At 37.9% G+C, this 20324-nt stretch overlaps 1 protein-coding gene across 2 annotated transcripts in view; it reads left to right on the top strand.

Moving 5' to 3' along the window:
* The first annotated feature begins 1904 nt into the window (after positions 1 to 1904).
* Positions 1905 to 20324, top strand: part of RABGAP1 (RAB GTPase activating protein 1) — a 68555-nt gene continuing 50135 nt past the window's right edge. For both annotated transcript variants that reach the window (XM_019472433.1, XM_009280591.2), the window contains exons 1-9: positions 1905 to 2106; positions 8528 to 8762; positions 9317 to 9521; positions 10156 to 10330; positions 10678 to 10835; positions 14619 to 14729; positions 15834 to 15900; positions 17405 to 17507; positions 18726 to 18895. In XM_019472433.1, the coding sequence (XP_019327978.1) occupies positions 1957 to 2106; positions 8528 to 8762; positions 9317 to 9521; positions 10156 to 10330; positions 10678 to 10835; positions 14619 to 14729; positions 15834 to 15900; positions 17405 to 17507; positions 18726 to 18895 (1374 nt within the window). In that variant the 5' untranslated portion in view covers positions 1905 to 1956. The remainder of the gene's footprint in view (positions 2107 to 8527; positions 8763 to 9316; positions 9522 to 10155; positions 10331 to 10677; positions 10836 to 14618; positions 14730 to 15833; positions 15901 to 17404; positions 17508 to 18725; positions 18896 to 20324) is intronic.

Raw genomic sequence — 20324 nt, 5'->3', positions numbered from 1 at the left:
CAGCTGTGCTCCAGGCTCAAGTGTGCTGTCTGTTTACACCGTGCTACTAAAAAAAGGAGTATACAAAAGCACAGCATACTTTTTCTTTAGTTGAAGTTAATGTTGGTGAAAGGTGTCAGATTGAAAGACTTTGGAAGTATGTGAAATTAACACTTCAAGACAGACGCACTATACCAAAATAAATTGCTAAGTTGATCCTTGCCTAGATGATCTTTACAGCTGCTTGTGATCAAATTCTGCTCTTCTATTCATACTGTCTTAGCGTGGCAGATGAGTTTGCACTGTTTGAATTAAAACAGTAAAGCCAAAGGGATATTAAGTGTTCGAAGCTTATTTTTATTCTGTGTTTCAATATATTTGATTTAGTTATTTTCAGATGATCTGTGTATTATGTAGATGGTGCAATAAGGAACTTCTATAGAAATGTTTTAGTATGAATTCTGTAAACAAAAGCATCTTTAAAAATGAGAACTCTGCCCTACCTTTAAGGTACCTGTGAGTAATACCAGATAGACACATACAATGGGTAAAACTCTTCAAAGTATCTAAATTTCTCAGCCAGTAATTCTCATTGAAAGTCAGTGGCCCTTAAAATGTTTTTTGAAAAGGATATCTAAATATTTACATGCTTTTGAAAATGAAACCCAATAATCATAGGTATATTGTTATTCATGAACAACCCACATCCGTTCTTCCTCTTGTGCGCTGCTTCAGTTGTCCAGTGAAACATGTTTCAGGACCATGAAGCGACTCGGTGGGGAAAGTAATCAGGTTAAAAATAACCCAGAGGAAAAAAAAAAAAAATGTTGTCCTGGCAGATTTTCAAGTCATATTGGTGGCTCTGGAGAGAAGGGTATTGATAGAAATAAAAGCAGGCTTTGCTATTTTTGGTGCATTGTTCTTGGTTGAGCGAGGAATGCGATGAGCCGTGCTTGTGGATATGCCAGGTTTCTCCGTTGTTTGGCTGTTCTGTTGGAAGCCAGGTTGGGACAGCGCTCCACCGAATGGAAGGCAGAACTTGAGGCTGAAAAAGCACTTGGGTTTGGTCATGCTTGGGAGTACGTAAAGACCCGAGCCGTTGTGATAAGGGTATATTTGGGTTTCTGGGAAACTTAATCACGCGTTTTTATCACAGCAGTCTGTTTTGAGCCACGGATTCTGAGAATCTGTGCTGTAGAGTTCAAGGTGTGCAGCTGAACTTCACCTTTTGTTCCTTTCTTCAAATGCCTCTCAGTGCCAGTTCCAGCTTTTTAAAATCCTCTCTTGGCTCTGATTCTCAGTACTGATCCAGCCTACGCTGTTCTTCCTGCTTCTGGGAAGTCTTTTCTTTTATTGTTCCTTACAGTACAGAAGATTCAGCATAGATTCATAAAATGCTTTATGTCCCAAGGTTTTAGAGCATCCTTACCACAAAATATCAAGAGTTAGATCTAACTCTTGTTTTGGGGGAAAAGAATGTGACTGCAGCATACAGTGAGCTCTCATAGCTACAAAAGCAATTTTTGCATGAACATAGATGAAGGCAGACAGATTACCTGAAGAAAGTAAATGGACTTTATAGTTCTGGCCTTCATGTGAGTCCTTTGTCAGCAGGCATGGTGTATGTTCCAAGGGCCTGTTTTGTGCTACCTGTGGAAAATGGTGCCTGACATAATCATGAACTACTGCAAAAAGATTCATTAACTTCCCTTTTGTGAGCTATGGAAACCAGTGCTCTAATAGTAGCGTGCTTCTTAGCGAAATCAAAGCAGGACCATGAGTGTACGCTGACAGAAGAGTTGTAAATTGGTTATGCTGTCAGATGTGTTACTTTTTGTAACTAGTCAGCAGGTTTCTGAAAAGAAACGTTTGAGCATTTTAGCATGAAGTTTTATATAAGTATTTTTATGATTTTTGTTTTTCAGGAGTTTATAACATATTTAATCTCATTCATGAATCGAACTTCCTTTTTAAGTCATGGATGACAAGGCTTCTGTTGGAAAAATCAGTGTCTCTTCAGACTCGGTATCCACTCTTAACAGTGAAGATTTTGTCTTGGTTTCCAGGCAAGGGGATGAAACACCATCTACAAATAATGGTAGTGATGATGAAAAAACAGGACTGAAGGTAAGAATCAATAACCTGAGTTTGTTCCCTATTCTTCTAAATCAAACTAACCAAAGAGAGCTTAAAGAGGGACTTCTTTATTGTGGAAAACTTGACAGAAGGGAGAACTTATTCAAGAATTGATTTTGCCAGTGATTTCTGCATTACTTTTGCTGATGTCAGAGGTGATAATTAGGTTTTGAGTAAGAGCTCTCCATCACTACCTGTGGGTTTTTTTCCCACTTTGCAGAATCTTTCATGAAGTGATTAGGATGAAACAGACTGACTGTCAAGAACTTGGAACTGTGATTTTATCACAGCTTTCAGATAGAAAGCAATATTAACATACACTTGATTTGACCATATCTGTTAATTCAAACATATATTAAAGTTTTCCCCAATGTGAAATGTTCTCTTTAAGAAATGTAGAAGTGTAGTTATAACTAACAACTTGGCATGAATCTGAGAATATAAGCCTATGTGGTAGGCTTGTGTGAATTGGAAGGGCATTGACATCTTCTCACTTTTAAAAGTACTGTTCTGAAAAGAGACCCTTGTCACTCTTTTTTCTTTTTTTTCTTTTTTTTTTTTGCTACTTAAAGAAAATCTTTCATCCCAATTTGTATTTCAGCAGTCTTTAAGCAAAGTGACACAAGCAAGGTGGTCACTCCAAATTCTGTCATTTTAATGTGTTGAGAACTGGATCTTTCCTAGAGTAAGTCAAGTTAGTGTGTTCTTTGTGGGAGATGGAAAGAGAGATTCCACCATCGCAAGAGACTAAAGTCGACAGTCACATCTGTGTCTTCAAAATAATGTCTTTAAAGATGATAAGAAATCACACGTTCTGCCTGTTGGACTGGGTGTTCCTCTCTTCCTTAGCAGCCGTTGTTACAGAGACTTTATTGAACATTTCTTGATGCTTTTGCTCATCTTGCTTTTACCTCCCAACTGCTTGCTTTGTTTTTCTTGCATTGCTTTGAGTCCTGGACAAGACATGCCATTATAGCAGCTATTTTCTTTTACGTAGGACTTCAAGCTGATTCTGTTAGTTAAGAGTCTCAAGATCTTACTTTTGCTTAATCTGGCAAAAATGGTCACTTATATTTTATTGCTATTGCAGAAGACTGCCACTTCACATCATAGGATAGTCTAAAAAAATTGGAATTTTTCTTGAACAATCAGCCTGGTGTTCTATAAAACCCACTGAAAGACTGTAACCTCATGCTTGTCTTTCTAGATGCTGCAAATACCAGCAGCTATAAATACTTAAGAATTCAGAATAGTCTCCATAGTGGTGCTTACCTTGAGAATGCTTATGTGGTAGCGTATGTGATTAGCTCCCAAAGTTGTGATGCATCATTTGAGACACCAGGAGACAGACATGGTCAACCAGATTTTCCATTCCATCCTGTTATTCCCAAAGAAAGTTTGGAAACATGAAATGCCGTAGTCTGCAACACTTCTTGCTCCACGTGGGAGCTATTTGTATTGCTGGCCTACTGATTGTACCACTGCTGTCTTGCAGTGTTTGTATGACACACTATATCTTGTTTAGTACAATCAAAGAAATTGAAGAGACTTGTATATGAAGTCATCTTCATAAAGCTTGCAAATATTTCAGAGAAGAATATGCTTAATGACTTTCAAACCAACTCCTGAAATGTACTTAAATTTTCCTCGTGTGTTTACTTCTGAAGTGGTTTATAAAATGCTGGCTACGGGTATGCTGTTTCTCTTGATGAGGAAAGAAGAACATTAGCACTGCTGCCTCCTGATCATCAACAATTGTAAAATAAAGTTATGCTGCTCCCTGATTTGGCACTGAATGTCGCAGAGCTTTGCAGGTCTTAAAGATAAGCTTCTTTATGAATTTGGTGCCAAGACTGAGCTCAATCCTTGAACAAAGTGATTCACCTTGAGCCTTTCAGTATTCCGGTGTTTGAGAGTATGTGCTATTTGGTTATTGGCTGCAATCTGGGTGATTAATGGAAATGTTGTACCTTAGATAAGCAGTCAGTGCGCAGTCTAAATTCTCCCATACAGGGATCTTCCTGTTACCCTCCTTCCTTCTGCTTAAGGAGGTGAAAATTTTTAACAGAGGAAGTGGGAAGACTTTTTAGCTGTTCTTAGGGACAGAAATTGTCTTTTGGTATTGCCCTACAAGAAAAGAGACATACTACCCTAGAAATATGGCTTTGTTCTTGGTATCTTTTTTTTTCAGCTTGCAAATAGTCATTCAGTAGCCAGTTTTACTGTATTATTAAAGTTTTTATTGTGTGCATGGATAAGTGGAGTTGTGAAGGTTGTCAGAGGTATGTTAAAAGTACTGTCACTGTGCTATCTAAAAGTGTTTTAGTAGTATATGGAAAATTAATATTAACAGTACATGTGAACTGAGGTTTTGTATTTCATATGAACAAACGAGTTTTTTCACGGAGAAGCAATTGCTTTGGTACTTAGAACTAAGTTAATTTGTTTGTATATGTCAAAACCCATTTGCTTTGATGTGCCCACTAAGAAAAGCAGAAAATAAGTTCAGGTTCGTATTTGAGCAGGTGTCGTTTTCTGGTGTTCTGTTTCGTTAGAAAGCAGTTTGAGGATCTTTCATTTGCTAAGCGCAGTCTGAGGATGGTGCTAGAAGTTTAGGCTTGTGTTTGCTGAATGTGATAGGCTGTGAAATTTGTACATCAAACCTAAGGCACTCATTTCAAATTTGTTGATATGTTGTAGTTTTAAGTAATAGTGCTGTGGACTGAATTAATGCACATTTTTATTTTTGTTCTTTCTCAAGTCCAGACAGAGAAATATTTCTTCTGAATACAATCAGAAACCATATTTTTCTTCAGTCGGTCATAATTCATAAATGTTTTTTTGCTTTTTGTCTATGCTGAAATACTTGGTTCAATTTAAAAAGGGGTTGTCAGTGATTGTTTTCCAGAAATATAATTTGCTAGCTGTCTCTGCTTTCCGGTGTTGTTTCTGTGTCTGCTTTTGCCCACTGCCAGTGGAGTGAACTGGATTTATGAAAGCCTTGTTTCTGGAGCACGCTGTAGAACAGGAGGAGTTCTTGAACTACACGGTACAACGAGACCTCTCACAGCAGAGGCCAGCAGCACATGCGTCGGGAGAAGGGAATAAACTACAGTTCTAATAAATCTGTGTTGCTGTAAAGGAAGTTCACTACATCCTATTTAAAGGTTAAGTAAAATTAGTTTTCAGTTTTGTGAGAAATGGAGAAAACAATGATTAGGGTGAATGGTTCCTTTCCTCTATCTCAAGCAAACCTACATGAAGCATTTATGAGGTACACCTTGTTTATCCTTCCCTTCTGCCCTTAGTTGAGCTGCACTCTGTCGTGCTGCCTCTTACTGGTTTTCTGGGTTGCAGCAAAGTTTCAAGCATGTTTACATCTTAATGTGCACTGTTCCCACGATGTGGTGAATTTATACGGTTGCATAAGAGACTTTGGTTGACATGAAGTTAGCTTTAATTTGTATTTTAGGCCTCGTTTCTCGGGCAGCTGGCTTGTTGCACTTGACTGTTGTACTGGGCTATGAGAACAGCAGAGCTCCTCCAGTTCAAAACTATATTTACTGTGTCTTTTAGAATTCTTTTTTGAGGGTAGTCTGGGCTGAGAAGGAAGGCTTTCTTGGAGGGATTCTTTTAAATTGCTTTTTAAATGAAGATTTTGATGATGAGGTTTTAGAGTATTTAGGAGACAGATTTTTTTTTTCTCTTTTTATGTGCTTATTTCCTGTCACACCGTAAACAACTTGGACTCCTGTTTTACCTGTCACTACTATTTTTAGGAACTTTTATTTTCAAGATCATGTTTTATAGGGCAGTATCTAGATATAAGTTATTGATACTGATTATTTTACCAAATACAGTAGATCACCGTTCAGACTTTTTTGGCTTGTAATCTTGATGGAATAGAACACTTTTCATGTGCGTTTTATGTTAATACCATTACAACGTTTAATTCTCACTGGATATAAATTCCTCACCTTCCTTTCCCAAACCCAAACTGAAGTCTGTTTAATCACTGTGAGCAAAAGCATATGAGATGCAGGTTTTTGCCAGAATGAATTTTAACTTCAAGTTTCATAGAAAACAGGTCCTGTAAACTAGAAGTTACTTTAGGTTTTTTAATATGTAGGCTTTAACAGGGTGGGCAGGACATTATAGTTGATTCATTATATTTTGTTGCAAAACATATAAACTGTGTGAAGTAACATGGTGCATCTTCCATCATCATCATCTTTCTGACGAATGCCTGCAAAGACCTGAGTAGTAAACTTGATACTTAAAAGGATTATGCCTTCGATGACCACATGCTTTTGCAAGATTTTTCATTGCTTCCATGATGGATCATGCAAATGAATACTAAAATTATTGGGAGGAAAATGCAAATCTGTGGATTCCTGTAACTAGTTACAGGTTACTGATACTTCTGCGGATGTACAGCTGAGTAAGGCAGTTACTCTGTCCTGCTCCTGGCAGATGATCCCGGATAGCACATGAATGTATTTTAATACATACTAAAAAATTACTTTCTGTTTGAGCTTGAGTTTCAAGAGCATAAACATCTCACAGAATTTGTTGTTGTTGTTTAGATTCTGTAGTAAAACAGTCACTAGGTTATTACTTTTTTTTAATGTCCCTCCTGCCTCTAGGATCTTGTGTGCTTGCTGTTTTTTTCATTACCTGTGAATTTCATTTTTTGCCTACTTTCTTCTGCAGAACAGGGATCTGGGACTTTTCTTCTCTTAAAGTAATTGTATTCTGCTCTATTCTAGAGTAATTCCTGGTCAGAAGTTTCTGTTCTTTGTTAATATTCTTGTATATTAAATAGTTATTTTTCACCAGAAAACTAATAACGCAGTTTACACTTTTAATGCAATGTAGTTAAGAGGCTGCAGATACTGATAATTGTTTGGAGATTGTGGGTCTGAGTGTGAAAGAGAAGACAGTAGGTAAACTTCATGTTTCTTCCTTTTCCCTCTGAACTGAGAAGTTTGTCTTTGGGGATGCGATGGAAATGACCATATGTCAGAATTCTGACTTGGCTGAGAAACCTCTAATCTCGCTGTAATTTTTCCTGAGACACGCCTGGTGGAAATGCACGTACAAATATTTAAGTGACGTCTGATGTTTTTGCTCATAGTATATTTAATTCATTGCAAGGCTTATCTGTGTGCATGAAGGTGTTCTGTTATCTGTTCCAGTGTTATTTCAGCAATCTTAACTGGACTTCAGGTTGATTTATTTACTGTTAAAATGTGAGAACCTTGGCCATTGCTTCAGGTACTTTAAAGATAATTCAATTTTCTACTATGAGGTGCTAGTTTTGAGGCAGATGGAATTTGCTTCAATACTGAGATTGTGTTATGGGCAGATTTCTGTCTGCTCTGTATTCTTTCTCCTGTTTTTAACCACTTCCTTTCTTTACTATCTTATTTTACAGATCTAAAAAAAAAGAAAATTTTCTTTAATAAGACTTCATTTACATTCTTTTTAAGAACTTGGGGTAGTTGCACAATTTGGATTTTATTAGCTTGTCTGTAGTGTCTTAAGTCAGTAAGCTTACAGAGACGTCAGGATATAGAAATGCGTATCTGCTTATAGGGTTGAGTTTTGGTGCCAACAATAATAACCAGCAGCAGCTGAAATGGTGGAACCAAGTACCTTTCTCTGACTGCCATCTGGTAAAATACTTCTGTAAACTCCATTTCCGTGCTTAATTTCTAAACTATGTAAAGCATCAGCCACTTCCCTATTAATTGCAGAGGAATAGACAAAGAGTTTCCTTAGATACAGTATCTAAGAGTTTGCCGAAACTAATGTCTTCGTTCTCTTTCTAGCTTAGGACCTAATTTTGTACCATTTAGGTTGCTTCATGCTTTCATGTTGACTTCAATGAGTGCAAAGTCAGGCTGTAGATGAGTGTTAGGAAATAAAACAATGCTACCTCTTCTCCTCAGCATGATGGCATAATCCTGTTCCAGATTCTTCTCTTCCTGTGAAACCTTGCTGTCTTACCCATGAACCACATAGCATATTTAATTATGTTTGGCCCTTTCTGGTACTATTCTGAGAATTATTATAGACCATTGTGTTGTGGACATCTGTAAGTTTCTTCTGTCGTAAGCTAGTCTTTGTAGTTGGTGATTAAAGACTAGTTTAAAAGTAATCTCACTTTTTCCAGTGCTAGGAAATTCCTGCTTTGAGCTTGTTGATTTGTTAAAGCAGGGAGGATATAATCCATACTGGTGAGCATTTGCACATTGCAGTTTGTGTTTACGGTTGTAACTAGGTTAAATTTGTTAAATGCTGCTTTGGTTGGCAGAAAAAGCCATATGAACAAACCTGTGCCTGAGGGGTATTTTTCTTTCATTTGAACAGTCTTTTTTTGTGTCCCAACTCTGTTTGTGGCTCCTAGATTGTGGGGAATGGAAGCGAACAGCAGCTGCAGAGGGAGCTTGAAGACGTGCTGATGGACCCACCCATGGAAGATCAGTCAAGTGACCGGGACCATGGAGAAGAAGTTAGAACTGATGGAGATGGGGAAGACCCTGTTGTCCTTGAAGCTTCAGCATCCTCTACCATTAACCCAGTGTCGGTGGCAGGACTCCAGAAACCAGAAATGAGTTTGCCAGTGAAACCATCCCAGGGAGGTTAGAAAAAAAAATGGGGAATGCCTGGTGGTATCTTATGAGCTAGCTTTTTGTGGGGAAGGGAAGGAGAATTTAGGTACAGGTGTGGCCACCAACCTTTCCCCATTTCTCCCATTATAATCACCTAGTGCAGTAAATGCCCGGTTATGTGATGCAAGAGTTAACATATGCTGAACTGGCCTCTCTTCTGAAAACACTTGCTATACAAGCCTTGAGATGTGTGCAGACATATTATGCTTACTTGCCTGGCTGTATAAAATATTAGCCTGTTTAGCTCATGTATGCATCTTATTACTGTAATGAAAATTGGTGCGCTCATTTAAAAGAAGCCGTCTGAGTGAACTGGTTGTAGAGTTGGGATAGCTGAGTTGCTCTCTGCCATCAATAACTCACTTTCAGGCAGGGTTTTCCTATAGTATTTTGGCCTGACCTGACTTTCTGTAATGTGTTTCTTGGTCGCTTTTGTCATTTAGTTAGTGATGAGTCAATCTCTGATAACTTACTTACGTATGCCTTGTCTTGCTTCTTACATTCAACTTTGTGTCTCACCCTAGACTGTGAGGATTTGAGCCCTTTTACACCTATGACGGATGAGGACAGCGTGGTGTTCAGCAAGCTCACCTACTTAGGCTGTGCCTCTGTGAACGCTCCCCGGAGTGAAGTGGAAGCCCTCAGAATGATGTCCATCTTACGAAGCCAGTGCCAGATTTCTTTAGATGTGACTCTGTCAGTGCCTAATGTCTCTGAAGGGACAGTGAGGTATGAAGCTCACTCAGGTGTACTCTGTGACCGTGTGCATTTAATCTTATTTCCTTTTAGCAAAGGAAACAAGCTACCACTTTACCTGGGAGGAAACATGAGCAACTTGGGATTTCGTTTAGTGGAAAAAGCGGGTTTTAAAGAGATCTGAGAAAAGTGATGCTTTGAATTTGTTTACCAAAGATGTTTTACGTCCAAGGACCAGTATGAAATATTATGATGATCCAAGGTGTCCCCAAAGCCATAGTGGGAGTGGTTATTGATGAACACTTTGGAAATAGCCTGGAAAGTATTTAGTTTGTAGGGCTGGAAAATGGCTGATACATGAGGCTTAACAGGGATGAGGCTATCCACTGCTGCATATTAGTGTAGCTTTTTGAAGGCTAAGCCCTGAAAACTGTGGGGAGATTATTGGTGGAAATGTCTGTTGCATTATGCTTTTTTTATGCTGTTCAATTTAAATGCAATTATTCTGGTCAAGCTTTGCAGTAAATGACAGCCAGGAGCTAGTTTCTTTGTGACGTACTTTCTCCATAGCTATGAAATTGTTAAAGCTTGCAAGTCAATATCTGGCTGGAATAATTCTTCTAAAGGTGCAAGCTTTGGTTTTTTTTTTTCCTGTCTCTTTTAACAGACTTTTAGATCCTCAGACAAACACAGAAATAGCAAATTATCCAATCTATAAAATCCTTTTCTGTGTACGAGGGCATGATGGAACCCCTGAAAGTGATTGCTTTGCTTTCACTGAAAGCCACTACAATGCAGAACTCTTCAGGATTCATGTCTTCCGATGTGAAATCCAAGAGGCTGTAAGTTGAATCTTTTTGTCAAATGATAATTATGTACATGTAAACATTATTACTGAAATGAAACTGAAGTATTTCAGGCACTTTAGAAGTAATGTAATTCATCACTTTTGTTTTTTTTTCTACCCCAAGTTAAATTACAGAAATGTCAGGTATGAAATAAGAATGGACGTTTAATAGTTTATCCTTTTAAGAAGTGTAGAAAACCAGTTCATTAGATGCTAAAACTGAATTATTTTCGTACAGTTACTTCTCATTCTATTCTTTAGTGAAAATTCAGGTAGGTTTCAACTGCTGCATTCTGTATGTCTGTAGCTTTCTGATCTTTCTTCGGTGCCATCTAAATGCAGGTAAGCCGAATACTGTACAGCTTTGCCACTGCCTTCCGTCGTTCTGCCAAACAAACTCCGCTCTCAGCTATTGCCACCCCACAGACTCCAGACAGTGATATTTTCACCTTCTCCGTGTCACTGGAAATCAAAGAAGATGACGGGAAAGGTTATTTCAGGTATAGATCCTTCATTTCTGTGCATACAGCATCTGATTCTGTTGGAAAGTGAATGAATAGAGAGTGTGAGTCTGAGGTGATCCCTAAATCCTCTTTTTGAAAGTTTCCTATTCTAGTTTAAATGAATCCCAGACATAAATATTTTTGGGAGGTAAAACAGTGATGACCCTCTGGACTATTTCATCTTGGTCATTGAACTGAACCTGGTGCTACCTGCAAAGTGCTTTTTCTATTTTGTGTTTTTCTTTTGTCTTCAAACCCTTTTCTATGCAATGCATTTTAAGTTGTGTTCAGCTGAATTGCTGCTGAAGCTGAAAATGCATTATTGTGACTGTGCTCTCATATCCAGAGTTGTGTGTGTTTTCGGCCAGGTTTTCAAAGGTGCTGAGGCTGTGTTAATACCACAGGAGGCATAAGGGTGCATATTTTTAATAAAGTCTCATGAAAGAAGGCAGAGAAAATTAGAAACTCAGAAAAAATCAATTTTTTAAATCATTTTGCTGATCCCAGAAAGATAAGTTACTCTCCAGAGAAGTATTCAGCCAAATCTGTTTGTCACAAGACACATTTACTTTTAATATCTAGTACAGGACTCTTACTGCTTCATCAGCCAAGAGCTTGATGACCAAGATCTCAGACTTGTTTCCACATTGCTATTGCAGAACTAAATAAAGGTGTAGCTGTCCATAATGTGTTTTTTGTCTCCAGAGACCTGGCTCTGTATGCAACCCAGTGTCAGAAAACAACCATACAATCATGAATTTGTGATCAACAAGTGTCTAGAATTTAATGTAATAATATTATTTAAAACCCTTTCTTAAACAGTTGTTTACTTACAGTCATGGGAAAGATGTTTGTGTAGAGGCAGAAGGTTGAAATATTTAGGAACATAAAGACCACTTTGCATTTCAACTTTGGTCATTAGGTTTGCTTTTGCTCCGTGAATGGGATAAATTCAATTCAATCTTTCCTAAAAATGTTGAACAGAGAATTCTCTAGGGAAGTTTGAGAGCAGAATGTAATAGAAGAAATCGTACGTGCTGGACCTTTTCTTCTTGACATGATAGTGCTTTGGTAGTTACTGGAGTTGCATAGTTCAAGCTGAAATCTTCCAGTGCTGCCCAGGAAAGGTAAATTTCTTCAATGACATTGCCTATGTAGACATGCTGTTATTTTCATCCTAGTAAAAATCCAGCTTTCCTTATTTCCTCCTTGTGATTGCAACTTTTCATTACATCATGCATTTTAAGAATATGAAGGATAAATCCTTCACCCGTACCCATTTCCCTGTGATTTCTTAGGATTGATCTCTGTGTTAGTTATTGAAAGCTGAAAAGAAGGCAGAATTCAAATTTGTTATCAAAGATCATCAATATTAGTTCTCCTTGGTTTTGCTACAATCTGTTTCATTAAAATACTCACCTGTTCTGATCTGTAAAGTAGTGTCTTTATCGGGATAAATCCTTCACCCGTACCCATTTCCCTGTGATTTCTTAGGATTGATCTCTGTGTTAGTTATTGAAAGCTGAAAAGAAGGCAGAATTCAAATTTGTTATCAAAGATCATCAATATTAGTTCTCCTTGGTTTTGCTACAATCTGTTTCATTAAAATACTCACCTGTTCTGATCTGTAAAGTAGTGTTTCTTTATCAGTATCAAAAAAGCTTTATGAACAAAGCTTGCCTCTGTTTCTAACTGATTCTGTTTTCTGATTGAGTTCTCAAAACTAATTTTTCCTCCCCCCTCCCCCCCCCCGAACTAGGTGTTATTAGCAAGTGGTGGTGTAGGGTGAGAGTATTAGAGCAGCTTTTCACATTGTATTGGCTAATGCTGTTTTCATGTTAAGTCTGATGGTGGATAACCTTGGCTTCTAAAAAGACCTTTTTTAGTTTATGCTAAGAAGTTTTTTTTCTGCTTAGCCTATACACAGTGCCCTTAGATGTTTTATGTAACCATTTATAGTGTTCTGTAATTGCTGAAGTGTCTTTATTTCAGTACAGCATGTCTGCCAAATACTCTGGCTTGTTGAGCACATCGGCTCCTAGCCACAGCTTCAGAGATGTTTCTCTTCTTGGATTTACATCCAGCTCAAGTTTTATTTATTAAATAAATAAATCCCATTTAATAATCCAGTATTTATTCAGCACTCCAAAGGGCTGCTCAAGTATTGAAACTGAAAAATGATTTAGCTCAGGGCCTGAGCCTGAAAGATGCTGACAGTTCTTGGGCTTGGATGCAGCAGCGGCCACTGGGGTGCACGGCGGGTGGAAGCACGGCTGCAGCAGACAGGGATAGGCCAGGTGAAGTTCAGCCTTGCTGGCTTGGTACCAATGCCGGCAGAGCCACAGCAGTGCAGGTAGCGTAAGCCAGCCTCGGATTTGATGCTTACATGGTTTACAGAAGTTGTGCTGCTAAGAGCTGTTTCAGTCCTAGCCAGCCCGGAGATGTCAGCATGGACTGTAGACTGAACCTCAGCCTTTGCTATGGAGATGTATCTAAAGATCTTTTTGGCCACAAAAATACAGCTGCATTAGGGGTGGAACAGGGCATTTGTTTAAAAGCTATGTACCTACTCTATACAAGGTGAAGAAAAGTGGGTTTTTCTCCAGCTAAGCAGAATCCTACCTACGTTGGGCGTACAGTGCAGGTTTTAGTTCAAATAGCAAGCTTTGTCAGTTTGACACTAATCCTCGTATGACCCTTCGTGTGCAGACCCAGACTTACCTGGAAGTTGAGAGAACACTTTCCACGTACTCAGTCTCTGATCTCAATCTTTAATGTACCTGAACCTGTCTTGGCTCATCTACCTTCACTTTTCACCCTGGGTCACTAGTAGTGCATTTCTGTCACGCCGGGGAAATGTGGTCTGACTGCATGTACTGGCTCTAAGTATGTAAATCCACTGTCCTGGCCCCAGAGACAAAACTCCTGCTGACAGTTAAAGGCAGTCTGCCATTCCCTGGCCTGGGTAAGCACCTGCTGTCAGAAAATAAACCCCAATTTTATTGGAGGTGTTAAACTATGGGCAATACTCCACAGTCCATTTTGCAACTCCTGGGGGTAACAATGCATAGTTTGAAAGTCTGAAATAAAATAAGGATTATTTTTATACCCAAGGGAAAAGTGAACGTGTGGTTGACTTAGAAAGTAAAAACCCATCAGTCTCAGTTTGTCCAGTATTTAGTGCAACTGTGCTGCTCAACAGGGAATATTGATGCTAAAACTTCAGCGTGCGTATTAGCATTGAAGTGTAATTTTAGGTTTTTCCACCACAGCACACTACCCCTCTTTTTGCGGCATTTAGGAGAAGGTGCTTTCTAGAGAAAAAATAAGGGAAGTAGTCTAAAGGTTGATACACTGTCTTGGCTTGTTGGCTTATGTGCCGCAGCAGTCACCACCCTTGTGAAAGAAAGCGATATGCAGTTTCTTAAAAGTAATTGCTTAACAGATAATACTTGGTGTTACATGGGAAATCAGTATTTAGAAACTTTCTTGAAATGCTGCTGGAAGTCTCACAACACTAAGCCATGCAGTATAAAAACACAGTTTTTATTTTGAAAACTAAGTGTCCTTGGTTTTCACCTAATGATGATAAAATAACATCACCTAATTATGTTGCCATTTCTTTCATGTTACTGATTGCAGTGTGCAAGGAAGAAAGGTCTTGAGTGCTTTTGTGTAAGAAGCTGGCTTCACCGAGTGTCTGATGCTGTTTTTGATACGTGCAAGGAATACAGATAAATGACGCTCTGAGTTTTTTTTTCCTTTCCTGGTAAATAATAGTGCGGTTCCCAAAGACAAGGACAGGCAATGCTTTAAACTCCGCCAAGGAATTGATAAGAAGATAGTGATTTACGTCCAACAGACAACTAATAAAGAACTTGCTATTGAGAGGTAATTTCATTGATTTTTAAAAAATTCTTTATCTGTTTTATGTTTTGTGTTCTTTCCTCTGAGGCAGCGGATTAGTAATTGTTCTATGAATACTCCATTTGTGTGATTTAATGCCATGCCTCTCTCTTGAGTGGGATTGTGCAGAAGATCAGATTGGTTTGTTCAGTGCTTGTGTAGCAGGGGACACAATGCAGGCGCAGTCAAATCTTGCACAGATCTGGTTGTGGAATCAGTGGTCGCATCCCCTCTAAATACCCATTTCAAAATCTTTTTAAAAAACATACTGCTTTTATTTTCAGTGGCCAGTTTGTCTTAAATGCTGAGGCTATTCAGTGAGTTATTTCAATTTGCTTTCCTTTAATCTCTGTTGCATCTGAGAATATTGTTGTACGTATCCTTTGAATCTGCCACAGTCTGGAATTCTAGAATATGAAGCGTCTGTGTAGGGAAGGGGAGAGCTCACACTTCAAATCTTTCACTGCTTAGAAATAAACTAGTGGTTTTTGACTACGAAGTTTAGTGCCGCTCATAGTACAGAGAAAAGACACAGCTTCCGCCAGCCTTTGCAGTCTGGAATGAAATGCAGGACAGTGTGGTAAACCAGAGGATGAAGTGGAATATACCTGTGTGGGCCAAAAGTCTTTGTGAAATGAAACCATAAAAGACAGGTCCTTGCGCTTCATCTGATTCTTGTCTGTATCAAAGGGTAAATTCTATGAAAATATGTCTCCAAAAAAAAAGAAGGGGAGAAGAATGCAGGCCAAGTTGTCCTGCGGGATAGGGAACCTTTGTTAGCAGTGTCTGTTTTATACTGTTCTTGCAAACAAAGATAATTGAACAACTTTCCAGGCTACTGTAGGCAGGGTAAAATCATACTGTAAATATGCTTATGAAATCTTGCTCGACATTTTTAATTATTGGTTTGATGTTGTTTTGCTTGACATGCTTGATGCTGCTTTCAAATGTCAAGGTTTGTTGACATTTGTTACTGGATTCATGGGCTGCACATGATGTATGACAGCGAATATTTAGATAAGGAATGTTAATGGTTTGTTTATGAGTAAGTCTAATTTTTGCAATTTAATTTTTTGCCTGGCTTTGCAGATGTTTTGGCCTTCTCCTTAGCCGCGGGAAAGATGTTCGGAGTGGTGACATGCACCTTTTAGATTTGGTAAGGATCTTTTATTAACAAAATTCAGTAATAATTTTGATTACAATTGTGCGTGATCTCAGGATAGAGAGAAAAGATTTAGACACTTATGCACACTTGTTGATGGGGATTGACGCTGTAGCTTATGCTATTGAGGGTGAGGCTCTGGGCAGCTGGGTTGAATCCCTGCTCTGCTACAGAGTTAGAATATGACCTGATGCTTGGTCAAGGGAGTTGCCCAATGTTGCAGTCAGTTACGGGCCTGAAATGAGAAACATGGAACCTTATTTTTGGAAGTGCTGAATATTAAAGAGCTGTGCTTTGAACATAAAAAGTTGTATAGCATACTTATCACTGTAAAAATTGAGGCCTAAGCGGCTTCAAATATAACACTGAGAATTAGCGAGTGCTTTATTTTTATGACTTACTTTTCCATCTATAAAATGATGATAGAGATCATCATCTGACTTCACAAGTGGGTTGTGAAAACAAACTTGTTAGTATTTATGAAGCACATGCTTGTTACAGTAGTGAGTACCCAAAAAGATCCAATACTACATGAATAATTTTGCTTTTTACCAGGCTTTGGATTGCCCGGAAAATAAAGTTGGTGGGAAGACAGACACGCTGAATACTAAAGATAAAATATTGACTTGGTTCTTAATAGCTGAATAACATGTGTTTTGTATACTGAATAAAGCTGGATCTCAAGATGTTTTAGAGTAAAATTTACTCTATGAAATAGCTACTTAGGATAAAATAAAATACATCTGGTATATTAAAACATCATAGTGAAGTAGAAGGTGTGTTAATGTGAAACATCTTGCCAAGTTTACAAGTTCAGCAGCTTGTAAGAGAGTGTTCTGATTTAATTTGTTTTCTTGTATTAGAGGCAATGAACTACATCCCCTCAGTTCATGATTAAAGCCGCCTATGTTTAAATGCTTTACCACTTAGGCAGCTGTCATTCAGAGACTGAATGATGCAAAATGAGGCCAGAATGACTGGATTGTCTTGGATTTTCCAGAACAACTTAAAAGGAGCTTGAAAGGTGTTTCTTTTTTTTTGTTTGCTTTTTTCTGTTTTTTGTTGTTGTTGTTTGGTTGTTTTTTTTCCCAATGGCAACAAAAAAGTAAAGCCTTTGCAGCTTGGGGTCCTGTCTTTCCAAGTACTTGGCTGTGATCTCACCTACACCTCTGTGAGCTGAAAGCTGCTGTCAAATGACCACCTCCAAAATGAGCTATTGGTCTTCAGGTCTCACTAGACAGATGTTCATACCACATACATATATAACAATTAGTATTAATTGGCCTTTTTGTGTTATCAGCAAGGAGACCAAAGATTGCATGGGAACTCTATTCTTTTCTTCAGAGATGATCTCTGTTACAGGACTGTGTCACATGGACTTCATTCAGATGCTTGCCCTTCTCTTGCCAGTGCAGTAGCTGTTTTATGGGGCTGAGACTTCATAATACAGAGATTTCTTTAATTTAAGTAAAAATACATAAACTTACCTTGTTTCCAGGAGTCCATGGGTAAAAGTTCTGATGGGAAATCATACGTGATCACTGGGAGCTGGAATCAAAAATCTCCACACTTCCAGTTTGTAAATGAAGAAACACCAAAAGGTATGAACTTTGCCAGATGTTATCCCTAGCCAGGGCAAATGACTTACATAGTGGGCATCGGCTCAATTCTCTTTTCTTTTAAGATGAATCCTGCAAAAGGACTTTATCCATACTATGGGATATATTCTCAGAAAGTAGAATACCAGATGTAACATAAAAAATCTAAACAAAATAGGAGGCTAGAAGAAAACTCCTGTGTTCAGTAATAATACCTTGTAAGAATAACTGTATCCCAGTAGGAGGCTGTATAGGTGTGGGGGCAGGATGCAGATGCTTTGTGCACCATTAGAGCTTCTTAAGAATCCCATTGAGAATTGCACTAAATGACTATTGCAGATTTTTTCTTCGCTTAGTTTCTGTGGTCAGTTCAGGTTTTCCTGAATCCAAGTTTTTAATTAAAAAAGAAGAAGGATTCCTGTACCTATGAAAATGAAAGTAAAACACTCCCAACTGTAATCTGAAAATAGCTGATGCTGCATTGCTCTCGAGTCCTGAAACAGATCTGTCGTTACTTCTTTTAAGTTGTCAGCTGAATCATCATCTTTTCAATCTATTGTCACAGTTGCATGCCAAAGGTTGGGGAAGTTCATGGGAATTGACTGGGAAAAGTCATAAAAGTCAGCTGCGGAGTACAGCTGGGTACAATCTGCTGCTGCCATCCTACCTAAAGGACGTAATTTATCATTTAGTACCAGAAGAGATCTCATAGGTCACTGAGTCCAGTTGCCTCCTTTCGGAGCATCGTACTGTCTAGTCAATTTTCTGAATCTCACAGCTGAGATGGTCTTAAATGCTACCTTTAATATGGCGGGACTTAAGTGTTGTCTAAGGAACTTGTAAAAACAAAACACAACTAAAATGTAATTAGGCTAGCTGGCAAGAGATCTGCACTGTGGAGTTAACTATACAGATCCTTCATAATGTTTAACGAAGACTTTTGATACATTTCAGTGGGATTTGAAAAAGCAAAATTTTTCTCTTTAACAAGATAATTTTCTTGGCTTGAAGACGTAAGTTTCCTTACTCTCTAGTGAATAGTGTATAGTCATCTTATTTTCCTGTTCTGAAATTTCGAGGGTTTTGAGATGTTAAATTAGGGAAAAAATTGAATTCTGAAAAAAAGTTTATTTTGTTCTTTCATGTTACTAGGAAAGAGGTTATGGAATATTTTGTTTGAAATATTTCTTTTAATACTATTGCTTTGTTGTTTCTCTCTAGATAAAGTATTGTTCATGACTACCGCTGTGGATTTGGTGATAACTGAGGTTCAGGAACCTGTTCGATTCATTCTGGAGACTAAAGTCAGAGTTTGTTCACCTAATGAGAGACTGTTCTGGCCCTTCAGCAAACGTAGCTCTACTGAAAATTTTTTCCTAAAATTGAAACAGGTAACACTTTAATAAATAAATAAATAAAATCTACAGTTAATTTGGGATTTGGCAAGGTTGTTTTTCAAATATAACTGTGGTATGGTCAGTTATATTGTTTCGAGACTTGAGAGGTAGGTTTATGGCATAATGCTGAATAAATACAAATGCACTGGAGGTAAAGATGAATTGTAGTTATTAGTGCCTGTTGTCAGATCGGAATTTCACTATGGTTGTTTCTCCCTATGACTGGAAAACCTTTACTAATATAATGTTCATATTTCAACATCTTGCTCCTGAGTCAAAGAGGTACAATAAATGCCCTTCAATTTTCAAAAAGCTATCCTTCATTATGCTAATTGTTGCTGGCTATCTAAAGTTCCCATAAAAAGCTGGATGTCCTCATTTCAAAGCAAATTTTGACAGCTTTGATGAGGCTGCGAAGTTACGTAGAGGCTTATGGATTTTCCAGCCAAACCACAGAAATAAAAGGAACAGAGGATTTATCTGCAAACCAGGGCTATGCTGAGAGTTGCTTGCATAACGGTATAGTAGGGTAAGTATGTAAAATTAAGGGTTAAGAGGAAAAAAGGCTTTAATATAATCCTGGTGACATGCTATCTGATGATGTGCTATCTGATATGTCATTAAATTGATTTTATCATACAAATCCAACTTTTTTTAATTATTTTTTTTTTTAGATGAGCAAACACCCACCTGAGATTAGAAAAAAAATTATATTTTGTGAAAGTCTATATTCCCCCTTGTACGTAGCTGGAAGCAGAGATTTCACACGTACCCCGAGTTTCCCCTGGGGAAAAAAAATCCAAGCAACCACAAAAAATCCCTAGAACTTGTTAAAAACTTTTACTGTTTTTTTCCAACTTAATTTTTAATCCTATCTACTAAAAAGGAAAGGAATATTTCTGTCCAGGATATTCATAATAACAGTACAAGGCAATAGCTTGGTCTCAAAATAAGGCTGGAAAGTTGAAGGTCCAAGTCACTAAAGAGATGATGTACTTGAAGTAGCTGCCATTCTCCTGCTTTAGAAATTATTGTTCTGAAGTGAAAATCCTGTTTAAAGAAATGAAAATATATAGAAGCAAATAACAATGTGGATGTATGTGCTCTCTCAAGGTTTAATAATTCTGGGCACAGCCCAAAAAAGCAAGGTTGGAGTCCTGATTTCTTGATAAGTGTTCTTTTTTAGAGAGGTTTTGAATGAAATAAGAGACATTTCTTAGTTCTTTTTGCACTTGTCTTAAAGTGCTAGCAAATAATGGCATCTTGGTAGTAACAAAGATGAGGTTCACTAAGGATTCTTTTTTGCGTATGTCCTATTTTTTATATAAAATATGAATAAACATTTTGGAAACTTTCCTTCAAAATTTAAGGCGGAAAAATTCTTCATGGATGAGATCAGCCTTTTTATTTAGGGTATTTTTGA

Source organism: Aptenodytes forsteri, unplaced genomic scaffold, assembly GCF_000699145.1.
Source record: "Aptenodytes forsteri isolate BGI_AS27 unplaced genomic scaffold, ASM69914v1 Scaffold68, whole genome shotgun sequence".
NCBI lineage: Eukaryota > Metazoa > Chordata > Aves > Sphenisciformes > Spheniscidae > Aptenodytes > Aptenodytes forsteri.
Note: the sequence above shows the minus strand (reverse complement) of the source record. Positions and strands in the feature narration are given on the sequence as shown.